At 42.2% G+C, this 24,654-nt stretch overlaps 1 protein-coding gene across 8 annotated transcripts in view; it reads right to left on the minus strand.

Annotated features, from left to right (window-relative positions):
* Positions 1–24,654, minus strand: part of SMARCA2 (SWI/SNF related, matrix associated, actin dependent regulator of chromatin, subfamily a, member 2) — a 215,994-nt gene that overhangs the window by 154,003 nt on the left and 37,337 nt on the right. For 2 of the 8 annotated variants that reach the window (XM_054502680.2, XM_054502673.2), the window contains exons 1-3: positions 23,767–23,952; positions 9,948–10,208; positions 6,208–6,337 (exon numbers count right to left, since the gene is read on the minus strand). In XM_054502680.2, the coding sequence (XP_054358655.1) occupies positions 6,208–6,337; positions 9,948–10,172 (355 nt within the window). In that variant the 5' untranslated portion in view covers positions 10,173–10,208; positions 23,767–23,952. The other 6 variants (XM_054502677.2, XM_054502678.2, XM_054502675.2 and 3 more) reach the window with 6 other exon arrangements.

Raw genomic sequence — 24,654 nt, forward strand, 5'->3', positions numbered from 1 at the left:
TTTATTAATTATATGGAGTTTAAGATCTTCACATACTAATATGTGCTTTATATATATGTAAAATTTAAAATTTTCTGGTAGCCACTTTAAAATGTTTAAAAAAAAGCAGGTAAAGTTAATTTAAATGTATTTTACTTAAACCAACATATCCAAAACATCATTTTAAAATGTAAAAATCGTTGATGAGATATTCTACATTCTTTTTTTCATACTAAGTCTTTGAAATCCACTAAATATTTTACACTTAAAGCACATCTCAATTTGAACTAACCACACTTCAAGTGATCAACAGCCACATGTGTCCTAGAAGGTAAACTGTTAGTGGTTGTTGTTCACCACTAACCAAGGGATAGTACTGAATGGTAAAAGTAGCTCCAACTGCGAGAACAAAACCTGATATATCTCAATGGGGAATAAAGAATTTCTTAGGTGAAGAGCTAGCACTTGGTTTATTATTATGCATGTTATGAATAACTTGCAATTATTCAGTGCCTACATGTTGTAGGTACTATGCAAGGAGTTGACTTGCACTCAGCTGTCACAGTTGGGTTCTCCCTAGTAGCAGAGTCTTATTTAAGGATTGAGTACTGGTAATTTACTGGGAAGGTGAGGGGACACTAATAGGGGTATGAAAAGGTAATATAAGGAAGGGAAGGTAGCCAATAAAGGGGGGTATTTTCAAGCCAGCTACTGCAGTGGGTACCTGAAGATTAATTCAGTGCAGAAACTCCAGAATATATAGTAAATAACTTGCCTCCAAATTATTTCAGGAAAGGGGTAAAGAAGCTGGGGTATTTATACTCCTGCAATCAGCAGTTACTGGTTAAGTCACTGGTTATGACTAATGCCCTAAAGATTATTATTCTCCAGGAACTTTGCCATATGTGGAAAAGGTAGGTGTCAGTAGATGGAAGTACACCAAGACAGTGGTTCTGGGCACAGGAAATCAGGCTGGTGGGGGGGTATAGAAATGGTAAGGGGAATCAAGAAGATATGGGTAGAACATACATTATTTCTTCAATCCTTACAACAACCCTAAAAGATATATACTGTTACCACATTTTTTAAAATGAGGAAAATGAGGCTCAGAGAGTAAACCAGTTACCGAAAGTCACACAATTAACTCTTGGGAGCTTTAAGATTTAAACAAAGGTCTGTCTGATTCTAATGCATATGCTCTTTCCATGATCTAATATAAATTTGGTTATATGAAAATAAGTTAGGGACTTGAAAGTTTCAAAAACCTTCTAGAACCACTTGTGATATAACATAAAAATGAGAGTAAACTGTTTGGTTTATAAGAGATCTAAATGGGAAATTTAAGAACACTTTTCTGGGGAAGAAAAATCAAAATGCACAAAAAACCTCAAGGGACTTATTTCAGGAGATGACCTGCATAGCTTGGCCACAGAATTCCTAGAAAAACATATGACTGAACATTGTTGGAGGGAGATCCAATATGAAGGAAAGAACAAAGTGGCCTAAAGCAATCCAAAAGGTGTCCTTGAGCTGAAACAAAGTGCCAATTAATCAAGTCCAAGGTGTCCCAGAATATGGCATTACATACATAGATGAAAAGTCTCTGCCCTTTAATAAATGTAATCGTGTCACAGTTCTCACAAAGGTCATCACATAAGTGTTTATTAAATTCCTGCTGCATACTCGAACCTAAGAAAAATTTGAACTGAAAGAGCTCTGTGCATCTGCAGAATCACAGACGCCGGAGAATATATGACCACCACCAACTGGGGATTCACCATCATAATTCACAGGACCACAGAAAATAAAAGATTCAGTTACTTTTATCTCCAATAGTCATTTGGAGAGGGAGGCAAATTTAGCGTGATCCCCTCAACCAAGAATGGGTTTTGCTCCACCAACTGATGAGAAGTAGAACTCTATTCAGGAAAATCCTGCCGTAAAGGTAAATAGAAGAATTGCTAAATTTCATTCCACAAATCCCTACTCCGTGAGGAAGCACAAACACCATGCAGTGATTAGGGTTTGAGTTGGTTATATAAATTAGCCAAGAAAATTCCCTTGAAAGCTTGCAAGACTAGCAGAAATTTAAATCCCGATATGTTGTTATTATAACAATAAACACTTAGAGAATATCAACAACAGACACTTAACTTCAGCATACATTCTTCTTTAAGAAGGCTTACATTAACCCATTAGTTGTAACGCTAGTACAAAATGGTAGTCTGTTCATTATGACGTCTTTCTGGCCAGCACTGAGTCTACCGTAAGAGGAAAAATCTTTCCACCAAAGCTACTAACATTTTCACAGTAGAAGAGATATGACCAGGGCTTAAAATTAGTCATATGTTTCCTGATTTCTGGTCTTTCCTATTTCCTAGGGTCATCAATTACAATCTCACTCATGGCAAATCATAAGATGCCTAATACAATGAACCAAAATATTAGGCAATCTAGTCTAAATTCAACTGTGTAACACTATTTCTTAAATCACTCTTTTAAACTATGAACAAGGCAACATGAAGGTGAGGCAGTTACATTAAGTGTACGAATTCAAAAAATTCTTACTTCAAATTTGATCAAAAAATTGAGAGTGAAATAAAAATCATTTTTGAGTTAGTCAATACAACAAAATTTTACCTCAAATTTGATCAGAAGAAAATGGAAGTGAGAAGAATTATTTCCCAGAATTTGTAGGGGATGTGAATAGAATCATTCTGTCACAGTATGGTATTAAAAATAGAGATTTTTATTTCTACATGCATAGCATCCCATAAAACTTGAGGAAAAACAGAATCTAAGTGATACAACAACATCACATATTTTGGTAATTATCTTTAGTTGAGAAAACAGAGTGAAGAAATTGCCTGAGAGTGAATATACATTTGTCTGTAGGATGACAGTGTTGATGCAGATTCTGCTCTTTTCGGAATCTTGTTTGATTTGCTCGTTCGAAAGCAGTCAAAAAGTGGCAGTTTTCTTTCCCTAGTCTTCAAGGGCTATTATCTCCCCAGTTTCACCTTGCCTCAGAGAGATACAATAACCTCTCTCCTATTAATAATCTTGAACTTCTAAGTGCCAATTTTATATGAATTTTCTCTACACACACACACACACAAACACACACACACACACACTACTTAAATATATACCTGCCTTTGAAGGGTTTCTATCCAATGGACTAAAAATAAACAATGTTATCATTGGGACCATAAGGTACACAATTCAGTATTTATTGAAGGAAATGGCTTTGCTTCTTGACCAATACCCTAAAATAACCTAATAGGTTGCTAGGTAGTTAAAGCTCGCAGCCTTCCAATCAATACCACATCTCTCTGTTCCTGTGTTTTTATATTAATAAATGACTTTTCACAATGAGTTTTTTAAAGATACACGCTATTACCAAGTCTAAATTCTTTTTAGATCATTATATAAAATAGGACTGCATTATACTAATACTGCTTTATTCAAAAATATACCCTTAAATAACTCATTCCTTAGCCTGCAATGCACTTTACTATTTTAGAGAATATTACATGTTAATTCTGATTCCCTTTAATGCAGACCTTTGCATTTAAAGTTATTATACTTCATTGAAATTATATAAAAGTTGAGATCATTTTAAACTGTTGACTCTTTAACACAAACTTCCACACCTAACTGAACAAAATTTACTAATATCTAGCCATGTGCTAGATATCATGCCAAGTGTTGTGGATTCCAAGATAAATAAGACATCATTCTCAAGTTGAAGAGGGGAGCCAAGTGATCACAGAAATAAAAGTAAAAATGCTCTCAATTATGATTTGTGCATTTAAAGAGGTTTTAGTTTTCAGGTTTTCCTAGGACTCCACTATTAGAGCTACTGCAACAACAGGAGCAGAAAAAGTAAGCACCTGGCTTCAAGAATCACTAAACATTACTCATCTATACCTCCCAGGTATTAAAAATAAAGGTTTAAAGCCAGGCATGGTGGCTCATGCCTGCAATCCCAGCACTTTGGGAGGCTGAGGAGGGTGGATCACCTGAGGTCAGGAGTTCAAAGACCAGCCTGGGCAACATGGTGAAACCCTGTCTCTATTAAAAATACAAAAATTAGCTGGGTGTGGTGGCACACGCCTGTAGTCCCAGCTACTCAGGAAGCTGAGGCAGGAGAATCGCTGGAACCCAGGAGGCAGAGGTTGCAGTGAGCTGAGATCATGCCACTGCACTCCAGCCTGGGCAACTGAGGGAGACTGTGCTTCAAAAATATAAATAAATAAATAAATAAATAAATAAATAAATAAATAAAGGCTTATATTAGCTCCATGAACATACTTGGCCCCTTCAAATTTAAATGATAAGCCTGGAAATATTGTCTTACTTCATTCATAACAGTGAATGAGTCAAATTTGTTCTTGTACTGCAAAAAGTCCCAGTGCTTTAGGCTGCTCTTCTGACATGGTCAAGATTCTATGAGTTATCTGCAACAATTATGACTGCCTGCCACCAAAATTCAGATAAGAGTCTGGGATGTTCAAAAGCCTGTTCAAATACTAGTGGGGAGGCACTCCTATGCCTCCATGACTTGCCTATTTATATTTCAAAAAGAAAATAACTATGCATAGACTTCTCTAAATCCTCACAGCCAAAAGTCTTCCCTCGAGTGGATGGATATCTGATCATGGATAGAGGACACACACGTTAATTACACAGGATTATATATAGCAACACATAAACCATAAACCTTGAATTGGAATATCTACATATTAATGTTAATTAGTGCTAGATTAACTCATGTCCGTCACATGTTGAAATGAGCACATAATGACTCTGAAATCAGGCTACACTGTATTAAAAGGCTTTGAGGTACCTGAATAGTTTTCAACAGTGAAGAAAAGAAAGAGGACTTGTTACGTATGAAGAAGAAAAGAAATATGCCATATACTGATTTAGCCATTGTTGTGAGTTGAATTGTGTCCCCCCCTCCTCCAAATATGTTGAAGTCCTAACTCCTAGTACCTGGGAATGTGCCTTACTTTGAAATAGTTTTTTTTTTTTTTTTGAGACGCAGTCTTGCTCTGTCGCCAGGCTAGAGAGCAATGGTGCGATCTCAGCTCACTGCAACCTCTGCCCCCAGGTTCAAGCGATTCTCGTGCCTCAGCCTCCCGAGTAGCTGAGACTGCCGACTTGCGCCACCACGTCCAGCTGATTTTTGTATGTTTACTAGAGACGGGGTTTCACCATGTTGACCAGGATGGTCTCGATCTCTTGATCTTGTGATCTGCCCGCCTCAGCCTCCCAAAGCGCTGGGATTACAGGCTTCAGCCACCAGGCCCGGCCTGAAACAGTATTTTTGTAGATGTAATCACGTTAAGATGAGGCCATACTGCATTAGGGAAGGCCCTAATCCAATGAATGGTCCCCATAAAAAGAAGAAAATCTGGACACAGACAGACACACAGGAAAAATATCATGTGGATACTAAGGCAGAGATTGCAGTGATGCATCTGCAAGTCCAGGAATGCCAAGGATTGTTGGCAACCACCAGAAACTAGGAAGAAGCAAGGAAGGAGTCTTCTCTGAAGCCTTCAGAGAGAGCATGGCCTGCTGATGCTTTGATTTCAGACTTTGCCTCCAGAATTATATAAGAGAATACATTTCTCTTTGCTATGGTAATTTGCTATGGCAGGCCCAGCCACCCACCAGAAATGACATGTAATTTCACTGCCAGATAAAGCTGCCTTATAGACAATGGATAAGCATGCAATTCAAGGGACACAGGTGGTTCACCTTACCTTCACATCTACACTGTTGCTGGGAAGCAGGCCTAGACTCTCTTTCTGGCCCTGTCACCAACTGGACATGTAAACTTAGCAAAACAAAACTTAGCAAAACAAAACTTAGCAAAATTGTCCAGCTTTATCTTCTCTATCTATAAAACTGGGATAACATAATTTACCTTAAAAGATCACGATAAAGATTCTGGATAAAGTACATAGAGCTCTTTGCAGACTGCTTGAACACATGGTGGCTAGTAAAATCACTAGGACTTCGGAAATAAAATTTCCCATATAAATCATCAGGTTGTACTGGTGAGGATGGAGGTAGAGTTCCATAAGGAAAAGAAACCTGCTAGGTTCAATATTCCTTAGACACATTCTTTGGAAGTCATAATTAAAATATCCAACAGGAAAGACTGAAAGACTATGCTGGGGAACCAGTATCAGGCGTGCAGCGGACACAAACCTTGGCTGTGTTGATCCATTGGACTCTGGGGAGGGCCCATGCCTGGGTGAGGTGGTCGCATACCAGTGCCCTTCATGGATCCACAATGGATGTCTTCTACAATCCCCTTGTCATGTATACCATCGATGGGCTGAAACATTTAAAGGACATTAGTTAGACACCTCTATAAGGTAAAATATTTCTATTTGGAGTTTTCAGACCCCTTCCTAAGTTCTTCAAAAGTGTGGCACTATCATTTACTACCCATTCTAGAGTTAAAAAAAAGAGACTAGACCAAAAGGATCAGCAAACTATCTGTAAGTCAAATGTTAAGTCTTTAAACAACGGAGGGTTGGTTTTTTTTGTTGTTTTGTAATATCAAAACAGGCAATGAAAATGAAGTCCTGGTCACAAGGTAGACAAATATAGGCTATTTTTCCATACCCCGGTAAGTAATCTTGAAACCTGTTATATGTTGAAGTTAGTCTGAAGTCTGAAGGAAGGCTGTTTGGCACAGCTGTGATGATCCAGTTTTTGGTAATTTTTCTTCATTGGAAGGGAAGGAACGATGGAAAGTTTAAAAGTTGAAACCACAGGGTTCCATGGCAGTTGGAAAGAGAGGAACAGACAGGACAGAGCCGTGAACGGGGATTGAATACTGAAAGGGAAAGTGTGTGCAATAGATAAAGCTGTACTACAGAGGGAGGAGGAATGGAAAAGGTTAAAGGCACAGTTTGGAAATAAATAATGAACACAGGGGCTGGACCCAAAACTTGAGGCATAATACGTGACAGACATGCAATAAACAGCTATTGAATCGACATTAATCCAATCCAGAATTGGGCAATGAAGCATGTGTTTGAAAAAGGAAAAGTCTATTCCTCCCCAGACTGTAATAGCAATTTTCAAAACAGCCTGAAAGAAATATTTCCAGGAGTTTATAGAAACCAAATGACTTCAAGCAAGAAAGTATGAGTGTTTGCAGTTTTGGAGAAAAGAAAGTTAATTTCTGCAGAGTCAAAAGTACGCACTTGAAAAGAGGAAAAATGTATCATAAAGAGGATGTTTGGAAGAAAAATGGGAAGAATCTGGTATAAAGAGTGTCACTGAGTCTGTTAAATAGTAATAATAGAGAGGAAATCAAAGCAACACAGCAGATGTATTTAGGCCACTTGTTTATTTATTTCCAGTAATGTTGAAAAGCAAAAAGCTGAAGCCTCAGAGGAAGAAGGAAGAATAAGAGAAGAAATAAAACTGCCTATAAAAAGAATGGAAAAAAGTGAAGGCATCTGGTCAGCAGGTGTGAGCTCTAAACCCTCACCCATGTCCTCACGCAGGGAACTATCTGAGGGGCTGGGGCTAAGGAGAAGCAGGATGGCAAAAAATGCAAAACTCACAGAATGTGAGCAAAGCAAAACAAAAAAAGGGAGTATTTAAGAGGGTAGAGAGAATATGAGAAAGTGTAATAAAAATGCTAGGACATAAAATGAAGGGATCAGAAGAGATAACAATTAATAAAAACAATCCAGGAGAAAAACATAACACTGACCCAACACTCACACATTGAATTTTTAACTGCTAAAGAACAATAAAGTTTAGCTAAGTATTTCCGTCACATTTTATCTTTCATTTTGAAGGTGAGCCATCTTCAAATTATTCTGAAATTATGTAAGCCACTTAGAGGAAGGTTTACAAGTCATTGATCAGATCCAGAATATAGCTCCCAAATTAATTTAACCTAAACACAAAACAATTTCAGGACTTGGATGTCAATATGTTCAATAGGTCCTCTGAAAAATATGACATGGAAAACGGGCAGCTTTATTTCTCTAGATCTCTGACAAGCTAACAAATTTATCTGCTAAAAAAGGAGACAGAAAACTAGGGAATGTTATAGGGATATCCATAATACATTTTTAAATGAAAAAAGAAAGTTACAGAGTAATTAACAGAGACAATATGATTCTATAATAGTAAAAGAAAAGTAAACAAAAAAACACCAATATATACATATCTGTGCTTACACAGTATTTTTAATGAATATACAGAAAAGTAAGATAGAAAAAGCATGTACAACAAGCTGTTACTTGGGGTGAAGGTAGGATTATCTGTTTATCTCAGTATTGTTTTCCTTTTCAAAATAACCATATATTACTTTCCTGATTTGAAAAATCATCAAATTACAACACTTTTAACAAAAGGATCTTCCTTTTTGGGCTCTGATGCCCTACCCTAAAACTGACCTAACGTCCTATGTAACTGGAGGAAAGACTTGCTCTTTTCTGTGGTAATCTTTTTGTTTTAAGCCAGGATCTTCCACGGCTTGTCTACTGTAATGGTTCATTTTATGTGTCAACTTGACTGGGCCTCAGGTGCCTAGATATTTGATTAAACATTATTTCTGGGTATGTCTGTCAGGGTACTCCTGGATGAGATCATTTGAATTGTTAGACTGAATAAATCAGATTGCCTCCAGCAATGTCGGTGGGCCTCACCCAAAATCCATGGAGGGCCTGATAGAAAAAAAAAAAAAAAAAAGCTAGAGGAAAGGAGAAGCTTTCTCTCTGCCTGACTGCTTAAGTTGGGTCTTCTCCTGCCCTCAGACTTGAACTTACTCCATTGACTCTTCTGGCTCTTTGGACTCAGACTGGAACTCACATCATCAGTTCTCCTGGTTCTCAGGCCTGTAGACTCAGCCTGGAACTATACCGCGGTTCTGCTGGCTCTCCAGATTGGTGACTGCAGATAATAGAACTCTCAGCTTCCATAATTGTGTGAGCCAATTCCTCATAATAAGTCTCTTTTTACATATATCTCTATCTCCCATTGGTTCCGTTTCTCTGGAGAATCCTAATGAATACAACTACTTAATGTCAAGAAGCAGCCCTGCCACCCTATCCACCTGTGATATCATCCCAAGGAGTGTAAAACCTCTACGTGTCTCATTAGGCAAAACCTTCAGGTAGTATGTAATGTCCTCAGATTTTTCTTGGCTATTGCTTACTTTCAAAGCAAACTGTCACAGAGGATCTTGTTTACTTTCTCAAAAGGCTGTTCTCTCTTCTTTGCATCTCCTGTGAAGGCATAATGCCAAGTTGTACAGATATGATCATCCGCACAGCAACAATCCAAGCCTCATAAATAAAGGATAATTATAACCTTAGTCCAGAAATAAACAGCTGGACGTGAGCTCTGCAAAAATCAGAACCTTCTTCCAAAACCAGAATAAAAGTGCTTCACAGAGAGACAGCAATGTGCATTTTAAGGATTCCCTAGAAACTATTTAATTTCAATAAAGCTCTCTTCAAAAAATCCTTTAGATAAGGACTTTTTCCTTTTACTCTTTGGGATCTAATTTTTGTTAATAAATGTCAACCTTTTTAGGAAAGAATAATTTTCAGTATGTTCATTAGTGGATAAGTTACTTAACACAGATAGGAAAAAATAAGACTTATAGACTAATACACTAATTCACCAAGATAAAAATACCTTCAACCCACAAATCACAGGATCTACTTATCAGAACTGCATAGTCTATGTCAGTATTTTAAAAAGCCCACATCTGATCTTCACAACTGGTGCAACATCTGTAGCAATAAAAGTACCTCACAATATGCGTTTTTAATAATATATAAGATATACAAGACAAAGATCTTGCATGATTTTCTTGTTAACAACAGTAGAAAGGGGGATGGGGTTATCAGAAATATTAGCCATCCACTTATCAGAAGTTGAGTTTGAATGGGAGAACAAACTCTTACCTTATGCATTTGATGCATGCCTTCCTGTGGGAAGTCTGTGGACCCCATCGTTGGCATAGGATGGGAGACACTCGGAGGTCCAGGACTTGGCCCCATCATGCTGTGGACGGAACCTGGGGATGGTCCTGGTCCTGGACTAGGCCCGAGAATTGGCCCAGGGGAAGGCCCAGGCCCCGGCGAAGGACCTGGGTGGGGCATCGCACCAGGGTCTGTGGGCGTGGACATCTACTTCTCCTGTCTCTGCCAGTCAGTAGAGTAATGCTAAGTTGAAAAGCAGAAAAAAGGAAGGCATGTTTTAAACATGATGTTAAGATCAGAATAAAACAGTTGTTAGCATTTGATGGTGCCATTTCTGTAACAAACATCAGAGCTGCCCTGTCTAGTCCAGATGTTTGAGTGAGTGTGATATACATCCATCTGCCCTAGTCTTTGTGAAGACCACTTGTTTAAAAAAAACACACACACTAAATGATTCCCCAGAAAAAAATAAATCATCTAAGATACAAAAAGGCTCACTGGAGAAACTCAAATTTAACACATAAGCAGAATTCTAAACAAGTTTGAAATTTATTACTGAAGTCAACAGATGCTCTCCATTACTTACTGCCTTGGACACCTTACAAGTCATTAACCCCCACAAAGCCATTAAAATACAGAACCCTTTAAAAAGTATCCAACCAAGACTCATTTTCATAAGTGAGTGGGCATTCAAAACTTCAAGATAGTTAAACAGGGAAAAATACAGTCTTCTAATTTGAGAATGAAAGAGAAGTCCCAATCATGAAAAAAGCAAAGGCTATAGGAATCAGACAAATATGGGTTCAAATACTCATATATGTAATTACTAGCTACGTCATTTAATGTTTCTTCTTTTCAGATTTCAATGCAATGACACGTGTGAAAAACACAGCTGTAGTCTCAGCACAACAAACGGCCACCCTTATTCAGCATTACTTTCCCCACCAACTCCACTCTACCAGAAGTGATCAGGAGCGACAGTTTAAGATGTGATCCTCTGGTCTGGACCAGATCCTCAGGTCTGAGCCAGACCTGGCTCTGGTCAAGAATCCTTGAGAGAAGTCATCCATGACTACTGGATCAGAGCTCACCACAGATGAGGTGTGGAAATTCTGGTTCTACAATTTCAGCAGAACTATATTCCACCACCCACACTTTAAGGCTTCTTGGCATCCCCATTGGAAATGCCTCATAGAGTGGGTACAACTGCATCTTGGATATGAGCCAGAATGAGTAAATAAGCTGTTTTCCACATTCTGATAGAGATCAATGATGCCAGCAAGATAGCTGAATTCCACTAGCAACAGTAATTGTTCTATATTATGATGTTACCTTGGAGGCACACACCTGTACATGGAGAAACTTTTTGCTGTCAGCCTCACAAAATACAGAATGACATACCCTAAGTGATTTGCTTACCCATTGTTTAGTGGCAGAGATGGAATGAGACCGTGGTGGCTTGGTCACCATAGCAGGGCTCTTTACCTACAGTGGAATGACGGGCTGGAGGGGCAGTACACAAAACACATTCTTTCCACTCCTAGCGACCCGTCACTTGCACTGAATCTCTAGAGTATGAGGGCCATGAAGGCAGGCCATGCTCAGTTTCCCTTCCACGTTCCCAGCACCTCAACCAGCATATAGTCATAGCTCAAAAATTATCTGATGAATCAACTGCAGAGTAAATTTCAAGGGCCAACTATTAATAAAATCGACTTTTTAATTTTAACTTTATTTTAATTTTTCATATTTTTAGAGACAGGGCCTCTCTCTATTGCCCAGGCTGGAGGACAGTAGAGATCATGGCTCACTGAAGCCTCAAACTCCTAGGCTCAAGTGATCCTCCCCGACCAGCCTCCCAAGTAGCTAGGACTACAGGTGGCGCCACCATGCCAAGCTAATTTTTTCTTATCTTTGGTAAAGACAGAGTCTCACTATATTGCCCTGGCTGGTCTTGAACTCCTGGCCTCAAGTGATCCTCCCACCTCAGCCTCCCAAACCGCTGGGATTACAGGCGTGAGCCACTGTAGCCAGCTTCAGTTAATTTTATAAATAAAAACCACAGAGTCATCAGTGTTTGAGTTGGGTTCCCATAAAGAAATCCTTAAAATGTAGGCAAGAATTTAGGCCATTTTGACAAGTAAATTAGAGCTAAAACAGGAAGCAGTCAAAGGCTACTTCAGAGTGATCATAAGCAGGGGATCAAAAGAGGACTAAGGGAACCCAGTACAAGTGGCTTCTAAACAACAGGGGAGCCTCAACAGTGAATTACTGCCTTGAATTCACTAGAGAGCGCAATGTTATTATTTATTCCTTGTGATGAACAAAGCAGACGGGACTTTTTTTTTTTTTTTTTTTTTTGCTTTCCACCACCTCACACAGGTTCAGTCAGCATTTTAAATTTAGGAAGCTGACGTCAATTCAGGGCTACTACAAGATATAATGCTCTTTCATGTATATCAGCACACTAATACACCCTTTTATTTTTTAGTGAATAAAAGGAAATTGCTTACTTCCTGTTATGGTTTACACTGAAATCAGCTTCAATAGGTATTAAAGTAATATACCACGAGTTTGAACAATGAAGATACAAATACTGAAGTTAGGTAGGCTGATATTCCTACATTTAATATAATTGATGTGTATTAAATATGAAATTCTAATATATATTAGCCCATAACGCTACTTTCCTCATGCATTATCATTTCCACCTGGGAATCTCAGAGAATGTTGTAATTACTCATATATAGTCCCATAAAAATGCTCCTCATTTTTTTTGTTAAAGGAAACTATTAAAAACGTCTTAGAGGGAAAACATGTTAGAAGGGAAGTGGAAAATTACGGGCATATAATTGGAATGTTAATATAGGAACATGTTATATAGGAAACTATTTAATAAGAAGAGAACCTCAGATGCCTGGACTTCAATGAATGTGTGTGGCTCAGACTAACAGTACAGTTTAACAAACTAAGAAATGTACCCTGTACCATATAACTAATGAATGGCAGAGATCCGGACTCTCATAGAACATGATGTGATATTCATGGATGTCCCACTGGGAGCTGAGAGACCTGGGTTCTGGTCTCAGGGTCACCACCAACTCTGGGGCCCTGGGAAAAGTGCCTTTCGTCTCGTGACTTGACTTCCTCTAGGGTCAGGATAGGAGTATCTCAAAGGTCCCTTCCAGCTGTCCATCCATGACTTGATGCCTGCTGCCTCCAGAGCATCTTGAAGACTTCATCCAAACCTGTGTGTTGGAAAGTCCATTAATGGACTTCCAAGGCAAAATCAGGGCTGCCCTAGGATCTGCTGTGGCTACCATCACCCAAGTATACCCAAGGGGAGGACTCTCTAAGATGAGGCCTATAATCCTGGCCTCTTATTCTTCCTCTTCATTTCGGGTGGCAACTTTATTTTACAGTTCAAGTATGTAATTAAACTTTCCCACAGTATGAAGAAACCTGGGGAAATAAATTAGAAAGAGGTGCTAGTCTCAAGCAGCACATCATTACTAAGTTAGTATGATTAAGGTTTAAAGTCCAGTATTGGCCAACTCCGCTTCTCCCTCACCAGCCCTGCCGGTATCCCCTGGACTCTCTGCCCCTTTCTTCTCCAAAGCACTAATGAGACAATAGAGATAGGGTGATGATGAGAGCAGTAAGCATAGTAGGGCGGGCTGGAGGAGAGGGCCCAGATGGACTTCACAGGGCAGCGGTAGGTCTGCTCACATAATAACACACAAAATCTATTTTTATTTTGTGTTGGGAGAAGGAGGGAGTTTCACGTAGTCACAGAAAAGAACGACCTGTTCCACAATTATGTGTCTGTGGCTAACAACATAATGACAAAAATGTATCTGGGGAGAGGGGGGCACAGCAACCTCCCCATACACATGCATTGCTGGTCCCCACCCTCCCCGAGACCAGGACTCCCTGAGGGCCAAACCACTACGTTCTTAGGCAAGAATTTCTCAGCAGTATACTGTCTTGATTTCGTCCTTACTTCCCACTTTCCTACATTCACAACTAGAGAGTGTGTTTTTAAAAAGAAGAGGCCCCAGAGGAGCTTGCCAGAGCTCCAAACACCACAGTTATCCTCCCTCAGCCCAAATCTCCATCCTCTGCCCTTAGCTGAAAGGCTCAGCACAGCCATCTGCATATTAAAAGGAGTTCAACTTCATGGAATTTTAAGGGTCACCACTCCAACCATGACAAAACTTGTGTCTTACAGTCTAATTGTAATCAACAGAAACACCAAAGACCCCCACATGTGGAGTAATATTTGAACACACCTGCATGTGTTTCCTAATGGTGACTTGAAGAGACATTTTGCCACAATCCCATTGAAAAGATGAGGGCAATAAGGCAGAAAGGGAAAACATGGCTTGCCCAAAGTCACATCTGCAACAGGAGAGAAACCGCAGGCAGAACCTTTTATCCCTTGACTCCCAGCCCAACACTGAGCTATTACACGGATCAAGCAAGCCATGTTTCCACCAGAGTTTTCACCAGGCCAGAGCAACGTGCGGGGGTAGAAAGTAGAAGCCAAAGAAAAAAAAGTCAGAAACAGTGGAAGGGATATCTTGCAAGGACTAGGCTTTGGTTGTGATAATACATTAACTTATCACAGGCCAGAGAAGTAAAGAGAAGCCCTGGAATATGAAAAGAAGACAATGTCATAAACTGAAAAGGTCGATGATGTTTTAGTTACTATACCGAGTATCTACTAGGTACAAGGCATGCAGGGGGTACAAAAAGGAATAGAAGGCTTACCCCACAACTCTGGAAGTCTGATAGGGAAATCAGACTTGTGTGTAAGCAGCAACAAGAGAAAAATATTGAAAGATCCTGCAGGACACGGAGGGGTACAGCCAAACTATCCAACACAGTCATTGAATGGGAGACATTACTTTTAGCTCAGAGGGTAGAGGAGAGAAAGGAATTAGGTAAAGTGTAATAGAGAAGGTAGCATTTCAGCAAGGCCTTTAAGTTTAAAAAAAAGAAAAAAAGTTCCCTAGAAACTTTTGGTTTCTAGTCGCAGAGTTTGGGGCAGCACACCAACCTTGACAATATCTCTTAAATTGCTCTTCACCAAACTTCATAAGAAAGCACAAGGAAATCTTGGATCTCCAGTCTGTCTTTTTTCACAGCTCACTTTACAGAAAAACTTAGAGGTCCAGGTTAAAGGTAGAATATCAGAAATAAAAGTTAGGCCCAGTCCACATCTCTAAGAATATCCCAGTCTTATTAAAGTGTTCTGGCTGTTACAGGAGAACTGCAAGGTTCAGGAGATAGTTAAGATAAGAGTTCTTTTTATGTCTGTTTGCTGATTCAGAACATCTCCCCTGACCTGAAGGGCTGCCTCTTGTTTTCTATGTGGCTTTCTCTGTAAATGAATTGATAATTCACCCACAAGAAGTAGCAACATCTTCAGAACTGGGCCTCAAGCACTGTTATTCTTAATGGGGAAGCAGTGTGGGGGTAAGGAGAACAGCAATGCAGATAAAGGAAATAAATCTACCCGAAGTTTCTTTTTTAGAGGCCAAGGTTGTCTGGATAAGCGGTGAAACATTACCAAGGCCCACGCTGCTTCTTGGTCTGAGCTGTGCAACTTTAAACAATGCATAATGTGATTTGTACCACAGACACAAATCGCACTGGGTTCTAAAGTTAACCTTATAAGTTGCTCCATCAAGACCCTAGAAAATCATTGAGAACATTTCTTTAGCATTCTTGGGGTTATTCACGACACTTTCCCATTCGTTTCAAAGTCAAATATGTTTTTTAAAAGTTGTTGGATTAAAACTTTGCTCTGTTCCTTGGGCTTCTGTGAACTCTCCTTCATCTTTCAATCAGGGAAACAAATTAGGATGTGGGTGAGCTGCTGCCCTCACTTTAAATAAACTGCCTTGGGAATGGTCCTTGCCCAGAGTCAGACTTGGCAAAGGCTGTGAGGCAGTTCTGTGCACAACAGAAGATAACAACAAACTCGGCAGCAGCTAATTAGTCCCCCATGAACCTCAGACACTGCCTTAATAGGATCCTAGCTCTTAACATTACCACCTTTATAGATACCATGAGTTGCCATCTCAAAAGAGTCTACCTGAGATGCAATTTCATGGCCTCTTCCATGAGGACTGACAATGATCCCACAAAGGAAAAATCGTTTTAAAAAGGGAATTTATAAGAAAACCTAAGTGTTAGAAACCCTTTAGAGCAAAGCATCCTCTACTCTAAGACTCATGTCCATTAGTAGTTATAAAGATAATCACAGATGACCATCACTTTTAAAATTCAGTGGAACCCAAAGGGCTGGGCAAACTGGTCAAAACAAAAGCTAACAAACTAAACAAAAAAAAGTTAGTTTCAAATCATGACACCCTGAAAGGTAATATGTCACGTATATTTACACATATGCCTGTCTCTCCTACGTTAGGCCCTTTTGCAAAGCAACCTCATTCTGGATGTTGATAAGAATCAACAATAGCCACTTCCTTTTCTGACTGCCAAGATAAGTTTATTTATACTTTAAACATATAAAAAGAAGAGTCTGAAATACATACTTTAAAAACCTGTGGTTGAAATGGCACATTTTTACTGAAGGGTAAAACTCAACCATCATATGCCGAATGAACTAAAGTTGTATCATAGGCACTCAGAAATGCAGTCAACTGGCCCTGCCTTTCACAGTTGCAACAACAGTTCAACAATGAACTCCAAGTTGATTGCAGTTAAAATGGATAATAGCCATTAATGATGTTACTATGCCTTTTAAAAAATCAACAAATGAGTTCATTTAACCTCTCTGAGTTTCAAGCTCCTTACCTACAAAATAGGTATAATAGGAGCTGACTACAACTTCAATTTTGATATGAATCAAATAAAATATGAGATATGAAGACACCTTGTGAGCTACTATATGCTCGCATTATTGCCAGGATCCTTCTAACGGCTTCAATTCCCACTCTGGACTTGAATCCACAATTTGCCAGATTAATCTAAAATATTGCTTTGTTCATGTATTCCCTTGCTCAAAACTTCTGAGACAAGCCTCCAATACAGATTGGATAAAATATTCATGCTTTAGCCTGCAAGTCAAGTCTTTCCACAATCTCCAACTTTATCTTCTGAAAATTCTCCCCAACTGGAACTTCTTGCTCCAGGCAACCGGTCAAAACAGGTACATTGGTCTTTCCACGTTCCTTCAGGCCGGGTCTCTGTGATCTCGCCAGGTCTCTGTGATTCGGGGCTTTCTTCTGATCTGGGATGCTCAGATGCCACCACCCCCACCTCTGCCCTCCCCCTACAGCAACCTTATCCCATCTCAAAGACCTTATCTACCCCATCAACTCAAGAAAGCTCACCCTGATCTCTCTCTGTGTATCACATGGCCCATGCAGTTTACCATTTGTTACTTGTATTCAATATGCTATTATAAATACAATATTAAATGTTCAGGCACATTCTTTAAAACACACAAATTATCAATTACAGATCATCTATTTTTTACAGAATTTTGGACTTTGCTTAATGGTCTTTTAGTATAGCACAACAGCATGCCACAAAATAATTGTGACTATTTGCAAAGCCATTTATTACATATCCAGTTCAACAAAGCACAGGGGGAAGACGGGAGAGGGCTTTCCTTCTGGACATCCAATATCCAGGTGTGATAACGCATCTCCCAGTGGGATGGTAAAAACTGAAATATACCACACCAAGTAGGTAAAGAAATATATAATCATCCTGAACCAGAAAAATACATTTTAAGTGCAAACTGATATGGAATTTCCCTGGGATAACCTGTAAGCCAACATATGACGTTCCTTTTTGGTTAGAAATTTTTATCATTTTCAAGTAATTTTGAATCCCAAATTCTGAATTCAGTTGTTTTTGTTTTATTTAAAGGAGGGAGTTTCAATTATATCTAATGGTTTTCAAACTTTAAATATTATTTCAACTTCTGTGGGTCCCATTCATCAACTTACAAAAGGGCCAGCCCATATTTAAATTAGGCCAGTTTCTAAAAAGTTTCTAAAATATTAGTGCTTGCATAGATGTAGATGACATACTGGCATAAGACTGATGCTTAAATTGATACTAATCCACCTAAAAATACTATAGAATATTGTGGTTTTTAAAAATGTTGTAAACCTTACAGGTATATAGCCAGATTACAATTGTTCAAATATTCTGGAAGTCGCAGCTATCTAATAAAATATCCTAATTCATACTAGGCTTCAATTATATAATGATGTATTACAAACCCAGAAGTCCAGAAGGACATTATGTCAGAGTTTCAGGCCAAAATCTTGTATTCCATATCTAAACCGTCACTCCAAATGTGTAAATTAATGAGGTGTTTATATCAAACATTCAAAAGACCAGCTATTTTGTTCCTGAATTTCATTGGCTCTATTGTATGTTTTTCTGAGGTATAATTATTCAAGCATCTTTGACGATATATTTATAACTTTTACTACTTAAAAGCTCTCTTTAACATATCCTACACTTTCAAGGAAAAGTGCTATATTAACATGGGTAATAATAAAGTCATAATAAACAGTAAGAAAGCTGCAGTTTTGCCAACCCAGGTTGCAAGATCCCATTTAACTTAATGATAAATATCTTACGTAAATAAATATGCTCTCTTTCATAATGACTCTGGCAGAACATAGTTTTAGACTCCTATAGTCCCTAGTAAGTATAAAGTCATAAGTTTCTATACAGAAAAAATAATCACTCCAAGCCTTCCTAAATATGCTATCAAATAAATTACCACCATGTGTATTTTCTATTCACAACTACTTAGGGAATGACCCATGACTTTATTAACCAGCTAAAGGTTAGAGTCCCCTAATAAGAACACTTCCAAAAATGACAGAAAATTCACATCCTCTATTGGCCAAAAACATCTCCAAAACACAATATTTAAGGGGAAAAAAAAACAATTTAGAAGATAATTCTTTTACATTAAAAAGGAGAAATCAGAAATAGACCCCAAATGTGGCTTTCATACTAGGGAAATTTTCTTATCTGTTCACAAGAAATACAGCAGAAAAGAAATGTAACTCATATAGTTTTCTAAGGTAACTCAAGTTAACCAAAGAATTTGCCCCTATCGTCCCTTAAAATCATGTTGACCAGAAACAGAACCAAATCTTAAAGTGGTTAAATTAGGTCCTACCAACATGCCTTCCACTTGCAAATGCTGGGAAACAGTCCTTAATATTACATATGTGATAATTCAGTTGTCCTCATGGCAGCATGTCAAGATGTCATAAATAGTGATTTATTATTTCTCTGGGGTATCAAAAAGCTGCTGACCCAGGAGAGTTTGACAAAGCCCTTGTTTACAAAGAAGACTTCTAAAGGAGAAAAAAAAACAAGAAAACACTGGAGGACAGCACCACTTTTATAATTTATAAAAGTCTTATTTTTATGCTCTTGCTGTAATACATAATAATAAATGTCAAAATATTACAGTGATATAAGGAGCATCACAATTACCTTTTAGAAAAGGATGTGATATGCTTTTATACCGGTCTGTAGAACGATTTATCTTAAACTTAATCAAAGAAAAAAATTTTAAATACTTATCTGCAAAAGTGTTACTTTCTAGTTATACCATGTCAGGAATACTTTAAATAGAATTCAAGCATTAACAATATAATACAAGCCCAGGCACTTTTTTTTTTTTTTTTTGTCAATTCTAAGCCTCAGGTGTTGGTCAAAGCACTTTTCAAGAAACTTGACGAGAAATGCTCAAAAACCACTTTACAAACGAACAAAAGAAAAGATCTAAGGCTGCTTTGAACATGCTCTTGTGGTGAATATTTTCTGTGAAACACCACAGTGCACCTAGTCCTGATGCTGGGCTGTTACTGATATAAGTCATAAGAGAAAGGCTACATTGAAGGAAGCCCTCCCTCCCCTCACCCTCTTCAAGGGTTCTGATACCCCACATTCCTCATTCATTTTAAATGTTCTTTACAAAAATGGCATCTCTCTGATGCCCCCAAGGTAGATGGACCTCTGATCTACTGGGTTGTTTTTTTATTTTTCCCCTCAGTCTACCGCAGTAAGTATCTTTTGGACCTAACAGGTGTCTCTAAATCCCCTCTTTACAATAGCAAACATTTGCATTGTAAAGAAGAATTTGAGGAAAAAAAGAAGGAAAGTCCAGGAGAATAAAAGAGCAATTAGATTCCTCAAAGAAAAAGTGTGTCTCATTTTGCATAACAATGCAGCAACTAGGATTCAAATCTGCCACACCTCTTAACACTTCACCAGGGTGCTAGAGGTAGCCTGGAAGCCTAAAACTCCAATGCTGGCCAACAAGCTTCTGGTAGTGGCCCCCCTGATAACAGATGGAAAATACTACTGAAAATATTTGAATGTGAATATGTAAGTATACACATACATAACATTGGGTATGGCTTTTAAAATTATTATTAGGGTTCTCAATGGCTTCTGAGTCTTTGGTGGTTGGATAGAAATTTTCTGCTACTCAACACCCAAGCAACAATCTCATTATTTATGCAAGCATTCTGTTCAGACAAGCATGGCACACAACCAGATGTAAATTTTAAGTCCTTTGAAATGGAAGTTTGAAATTCGATATTGGTAACGCAGAAATGTTAAAAATAACCACTCAATGCAGTAAACAAACTGTGTATGCTTAATGTCTTCCTTGAGCTCTAACAGTACACATACAAAGTCATACATGCCTACATAATGACCAGAAAGGAGACAATGATGACACCTCTCCATAAAATTACTAGCCCAGGTCGCTTTGCTTTTTCCAAAGCACCAACCTCCATCAGGTCAGGGAGGAGGAAAAAAAAAAAGAGACAACCTTGCAAAACTCACCCAAAAGTTATATAAACAAAGGAGGGGAGAAGCCCAGTCTAGGCTTTGCACCCATGTGCTACTAAAATTACATAACAACCGGTGCAGACATTGAATAAGGAATGGATTCTGCACAACACCCCCACTCCCTCGATTCCCAAGCCTTCCTCATTCCCTTAAAAAATCCAAACACCTAGCAAGAGCTAGTGGACGACTTTGAATATTTATTTTATTGCGGGAGTAAAACCTGCGAGAGTTGGAGGTACGTTTAGGCCCGAAGTTTGAATGTGCAACAGCCCCGGGCGCAGCGACTCACAGTCTCCGGACCCAGAGGATAAAGAACTGACAAGCAACAGCGGCCAGCAAGGCCTTCTTCCCCCTCATGGTGCCTCCCGCCGGAAAGTTTTCCACGCAATCGATCGGAGGACAAGGAGCCCATTTCCCCCGCCTGCCTGACTTTGCAGGAAAGGCGAGCCCGGAGACCGGAGGGGGCTGGCAGGGAAAGAACTGGAAAGCTCCGCACACAGCCGGCGGCAGGGCTGCGCAGGCTCCTTACCTGGAGGACTTGGAACAAAAAGGGGCGCGGGGTTCGCGGAGCTTGGGGTGGCGGCGCGGCCGGCGGACGGGAACCGGTCTCCGAGCCGCAGCTCTAGGCCCGCGCCACAGCCCGCGGCCCGGCCCCCGCCGCTGCCGCTTCCTCCCTCGCGCGCGTCATGTCACGGCAATCAAACATGTCTGTGTGCTGTGTGCGCTTCGCTGCTGTGACTTCCTGATTCTCCGCCGCTCGCGCGCGCACACACACACACTCACAACCACACGCACACGCCACCCCCACCAGCCCTCGCCACCAAACCTCGCCTTGTCCTCCCCGGGCTCCAGGGGAGGGTGCGGGCAGGAGCAGCTGCCCGAGCCGCTGCTCCCGACGCACTGGCTCCTGCGCGCACAACACACACTCACACTTACACTCACGCGCAGACACACTCGCGCCGGCCGGGAGGGCGCGAAGGCTGGAGCCGCGGGAGCTCGCCGCCCCCTCCCACCCCTCCACCCTACTTAGCCGCCCTGCCAAACTTTTTTTTTCCTGCCTGATCCACGTCCAACTTCCCTCCACCCCACCCCCCAAGCAGCCCAGCCAGCCCCGCGCTCACCACCATCCGCAGCAAACGGCAACCCGGATAAAAATAATAATGCAATCCAGGCGGCAGAGGCGGAGGCGGAGGCGAGCGATCAGACACTAGCAGGCGGCGATTTCCCCGCGTGTACCGGAAACCGGCCCAAGTGCCCCGGCCAAGGCGCGGGTGTCAGCTGGAGCCCGCACTGCCGCGCCCCGCCCTCCGCGGTGTAACTGCACCCAGGCTGCGAGGCCTGGTGCGGGGCACCGGGAGCACTGTGCTCCGTGTGCGCCCTGCGGCCGGAGGGCGCCGAGGGGCTGGTGCGCCGGACCGGTTATTTAGGGAAGTGCATCGCGACACCTTTGCAGATGGCATGGCCGTGTTTTGCAACGCAAACGAGAGGAAGGGAAGACGGCCGGGTGGAGGGAGAGAGCAAAGGAAGGGGTAAACCAGGTTGGGATGGGAATAAAGCAAACTCCTGAGCAGGGAGCGAGAAGGAAGGAGTTCGTGTCATCGTTGGGAGGAGGCTCCTACTCGGTCTCCCCGCCTCCCGCCCTCGCCACCCCCCTATTCCCTCCCCACCGCAGCCCTTCCCCTTCCCGGGCGAACGACACCGCCGCTGCCCGGTGGTGCGCGGGTCCTGTTTGTGACAGTCAGGCAGACAGGATTATCCGGATCATGGCCTCCCCGGCCCGCAGCCGCCGCCGTGGCTCTCCTGGGTCCCGGCGCGCCCCTAGCACCCGGACGATCGCAGGCGCCCCACGCCCGCAGCTCCCGCGGCGCAAGCAAGGGGAAGACGCGAAGCAAAAGAACACAGACCCGGGGAGAGGGAGGGCAGGGTAACGGAGGCTGGCGGGCACCTCCGACCTCCTTGGGGGCCTCCTCCCTTCCCTCTAGCAGTGCGGCCCGGGCCGGACATCCCGAACTTTAACACCCGAGCCTGCGCTGCCGCCAGGTACCAGAGGCAGGGACGTCCGCAGCGCCCGGGGCGCAGCCCCCTGGCAGCCCCTTTGCCTAAAGGCCTGCCTACCAATCAGCGTCCCCATCCACGCCGGAGGAAACGCGGAAAGTGGAGGTGACACCTCCGATCAGGCACGCACCGGCCCCGCGGCAGTGGCCGCTACCTCCTTCGCGCGTCAGCTCAGGCTTCTCCCGCTGCGATCCGCTCACGTCTCCGCAGCCGGAGCCCTTTAAACAAGTCCCTGGGAAGCGGGTGGCAGCAGCGTTCGTTGGCGCCCCGCCGCCAGCCTGGGCTCCTCGCCCTCCTTTCCCGTTCCCCTTCCAACTCTTCCGGGGAGGGTTGCTCGGGATGAACAGTAGCGTTTCCATCCTCCTCCCCTGTCCCCCAGGCCTTCCCCCTCCTGCTGCCACCCCCCTCCCCCCCGCCTCGCTTTTAAGGGGATGGGGGGATTGCAACCTGGCCGAATGTGTGTGTTGCAACCTTGAGTTGGCAGCGCCTCTGACTGCCTACTCAGGATCAAGGCTGTGGTTTGTTGGGATTTTTTTCCTCCTTTGCCCCCTTGAAGTAGTAATTATTACTGTTATTATTAGAACAGCAAGGTTCGGTTGAAACTTTCTCGTTTCTTCCACCGCCGCCTGGGAGCTGTCGTTAGAGCATTCCACCTGAGGCCCGCGGGGAGGAGGCGGGCTTTTTTTGTTGTGGCGGTTGGCCCGCCTGTTTGTTTTGGTCTCCTTGCATGCACAATAAATAATAATTAGGATAATAATGAATAATCCCGGGCGAAGGCGGCGCGGTGCCGGAGGGTTTTGAGCGGCGGCTGCAGCGGGGCGGCCGAAGGGAGGGGAAAGAAGAGAAAAGAGTTGTAAGTTATATTTACCTTGCTCGCGAGGAGTGTGCTGGCTGAATCTCTTCCCTCTCTGAGTCACCCAGAGTACAGAAACAGAGGGAGAGAGGACTAGATTATGAATATGACTTCATTGATGACAGCCGTCCCCTCCTCTTCCTAAACTCGGGCTCCGCCCAGCGTCCCACCCTCGCCTCCTCCGCGGGCGCCGGAAGACGCGCCGCAGTTGGCCCCGCGCGCCGCTCCTCCCTGCCCGCCCGGGCGCGGGTTGGCGGGACGCGCCTGTCACTCGCTCAGCTCAGCGACTCCGGGAGCGCGGGGGGAGGAGGGGGCGGTGTGCAAGAATGTGGATCTAGACAGCTCTACTGTATGCGTGGATCCGTGTGTGACTGCAAGGCGCCGGCTCTCGGGCCGTGTTTGTGCCTGGAGCAGAGAAACTGCGCACGATGCAGAAAGCCCCAAGCCCTGCTGGAGTTGGGCGCCCGCTATCCCTTCCCTGGCAGTCCTCTTCCTCGGGCGCAGCGGGGCCCCTCCAGGGAGACTGGGGAAGGGGAGGAGGCGAAGCAAAAAGGGAGGGCAACCGTAGTAATAGCGCGTAGTAGTTTGGGGGTATGTGGAGAAGGTGCTGGAATTTAACTGTGCCTCCGCCTGCCAGTGCGAGCCTGCGGAGAGAAAGGGAGGGGACGGGGGAAGGGCTCCGAGTGGCACCAAAGCTGTTTGTGGCACAGTGTTGACTGTGGAAAAAACGGGCATTGTCGTGCCGGCTGAAACTTTTTCTCCCCCTTCCCCAAGGCTGTCATTATAAATCTGCCCCCTATTCCCCGTAAAAAAAAAAAAAAAAAAAAAAAAGGGAGGCGGGCACAAAGAACATTCCTGCCAAATCTGTCTCTTCCCTGAAGGACTGCAAGCTTCCAAATGCCA

The sequence above is a fragment of the Pongo pygmaeus genome, chromosome 13, assembly GCF_028885625.2.
Source record: "Pongo pygmaeus isolate AG05252 chromosome 13, NHGRI_mPonPyg2-v2.0_pri, whole genome shotgun sequence".
Taxonomy (NCBI): Eukaryota; Metazoa; Chordata; class Mammalia; order Primates; family Hominidae; genus Pongo; species Pongo pygmaeus.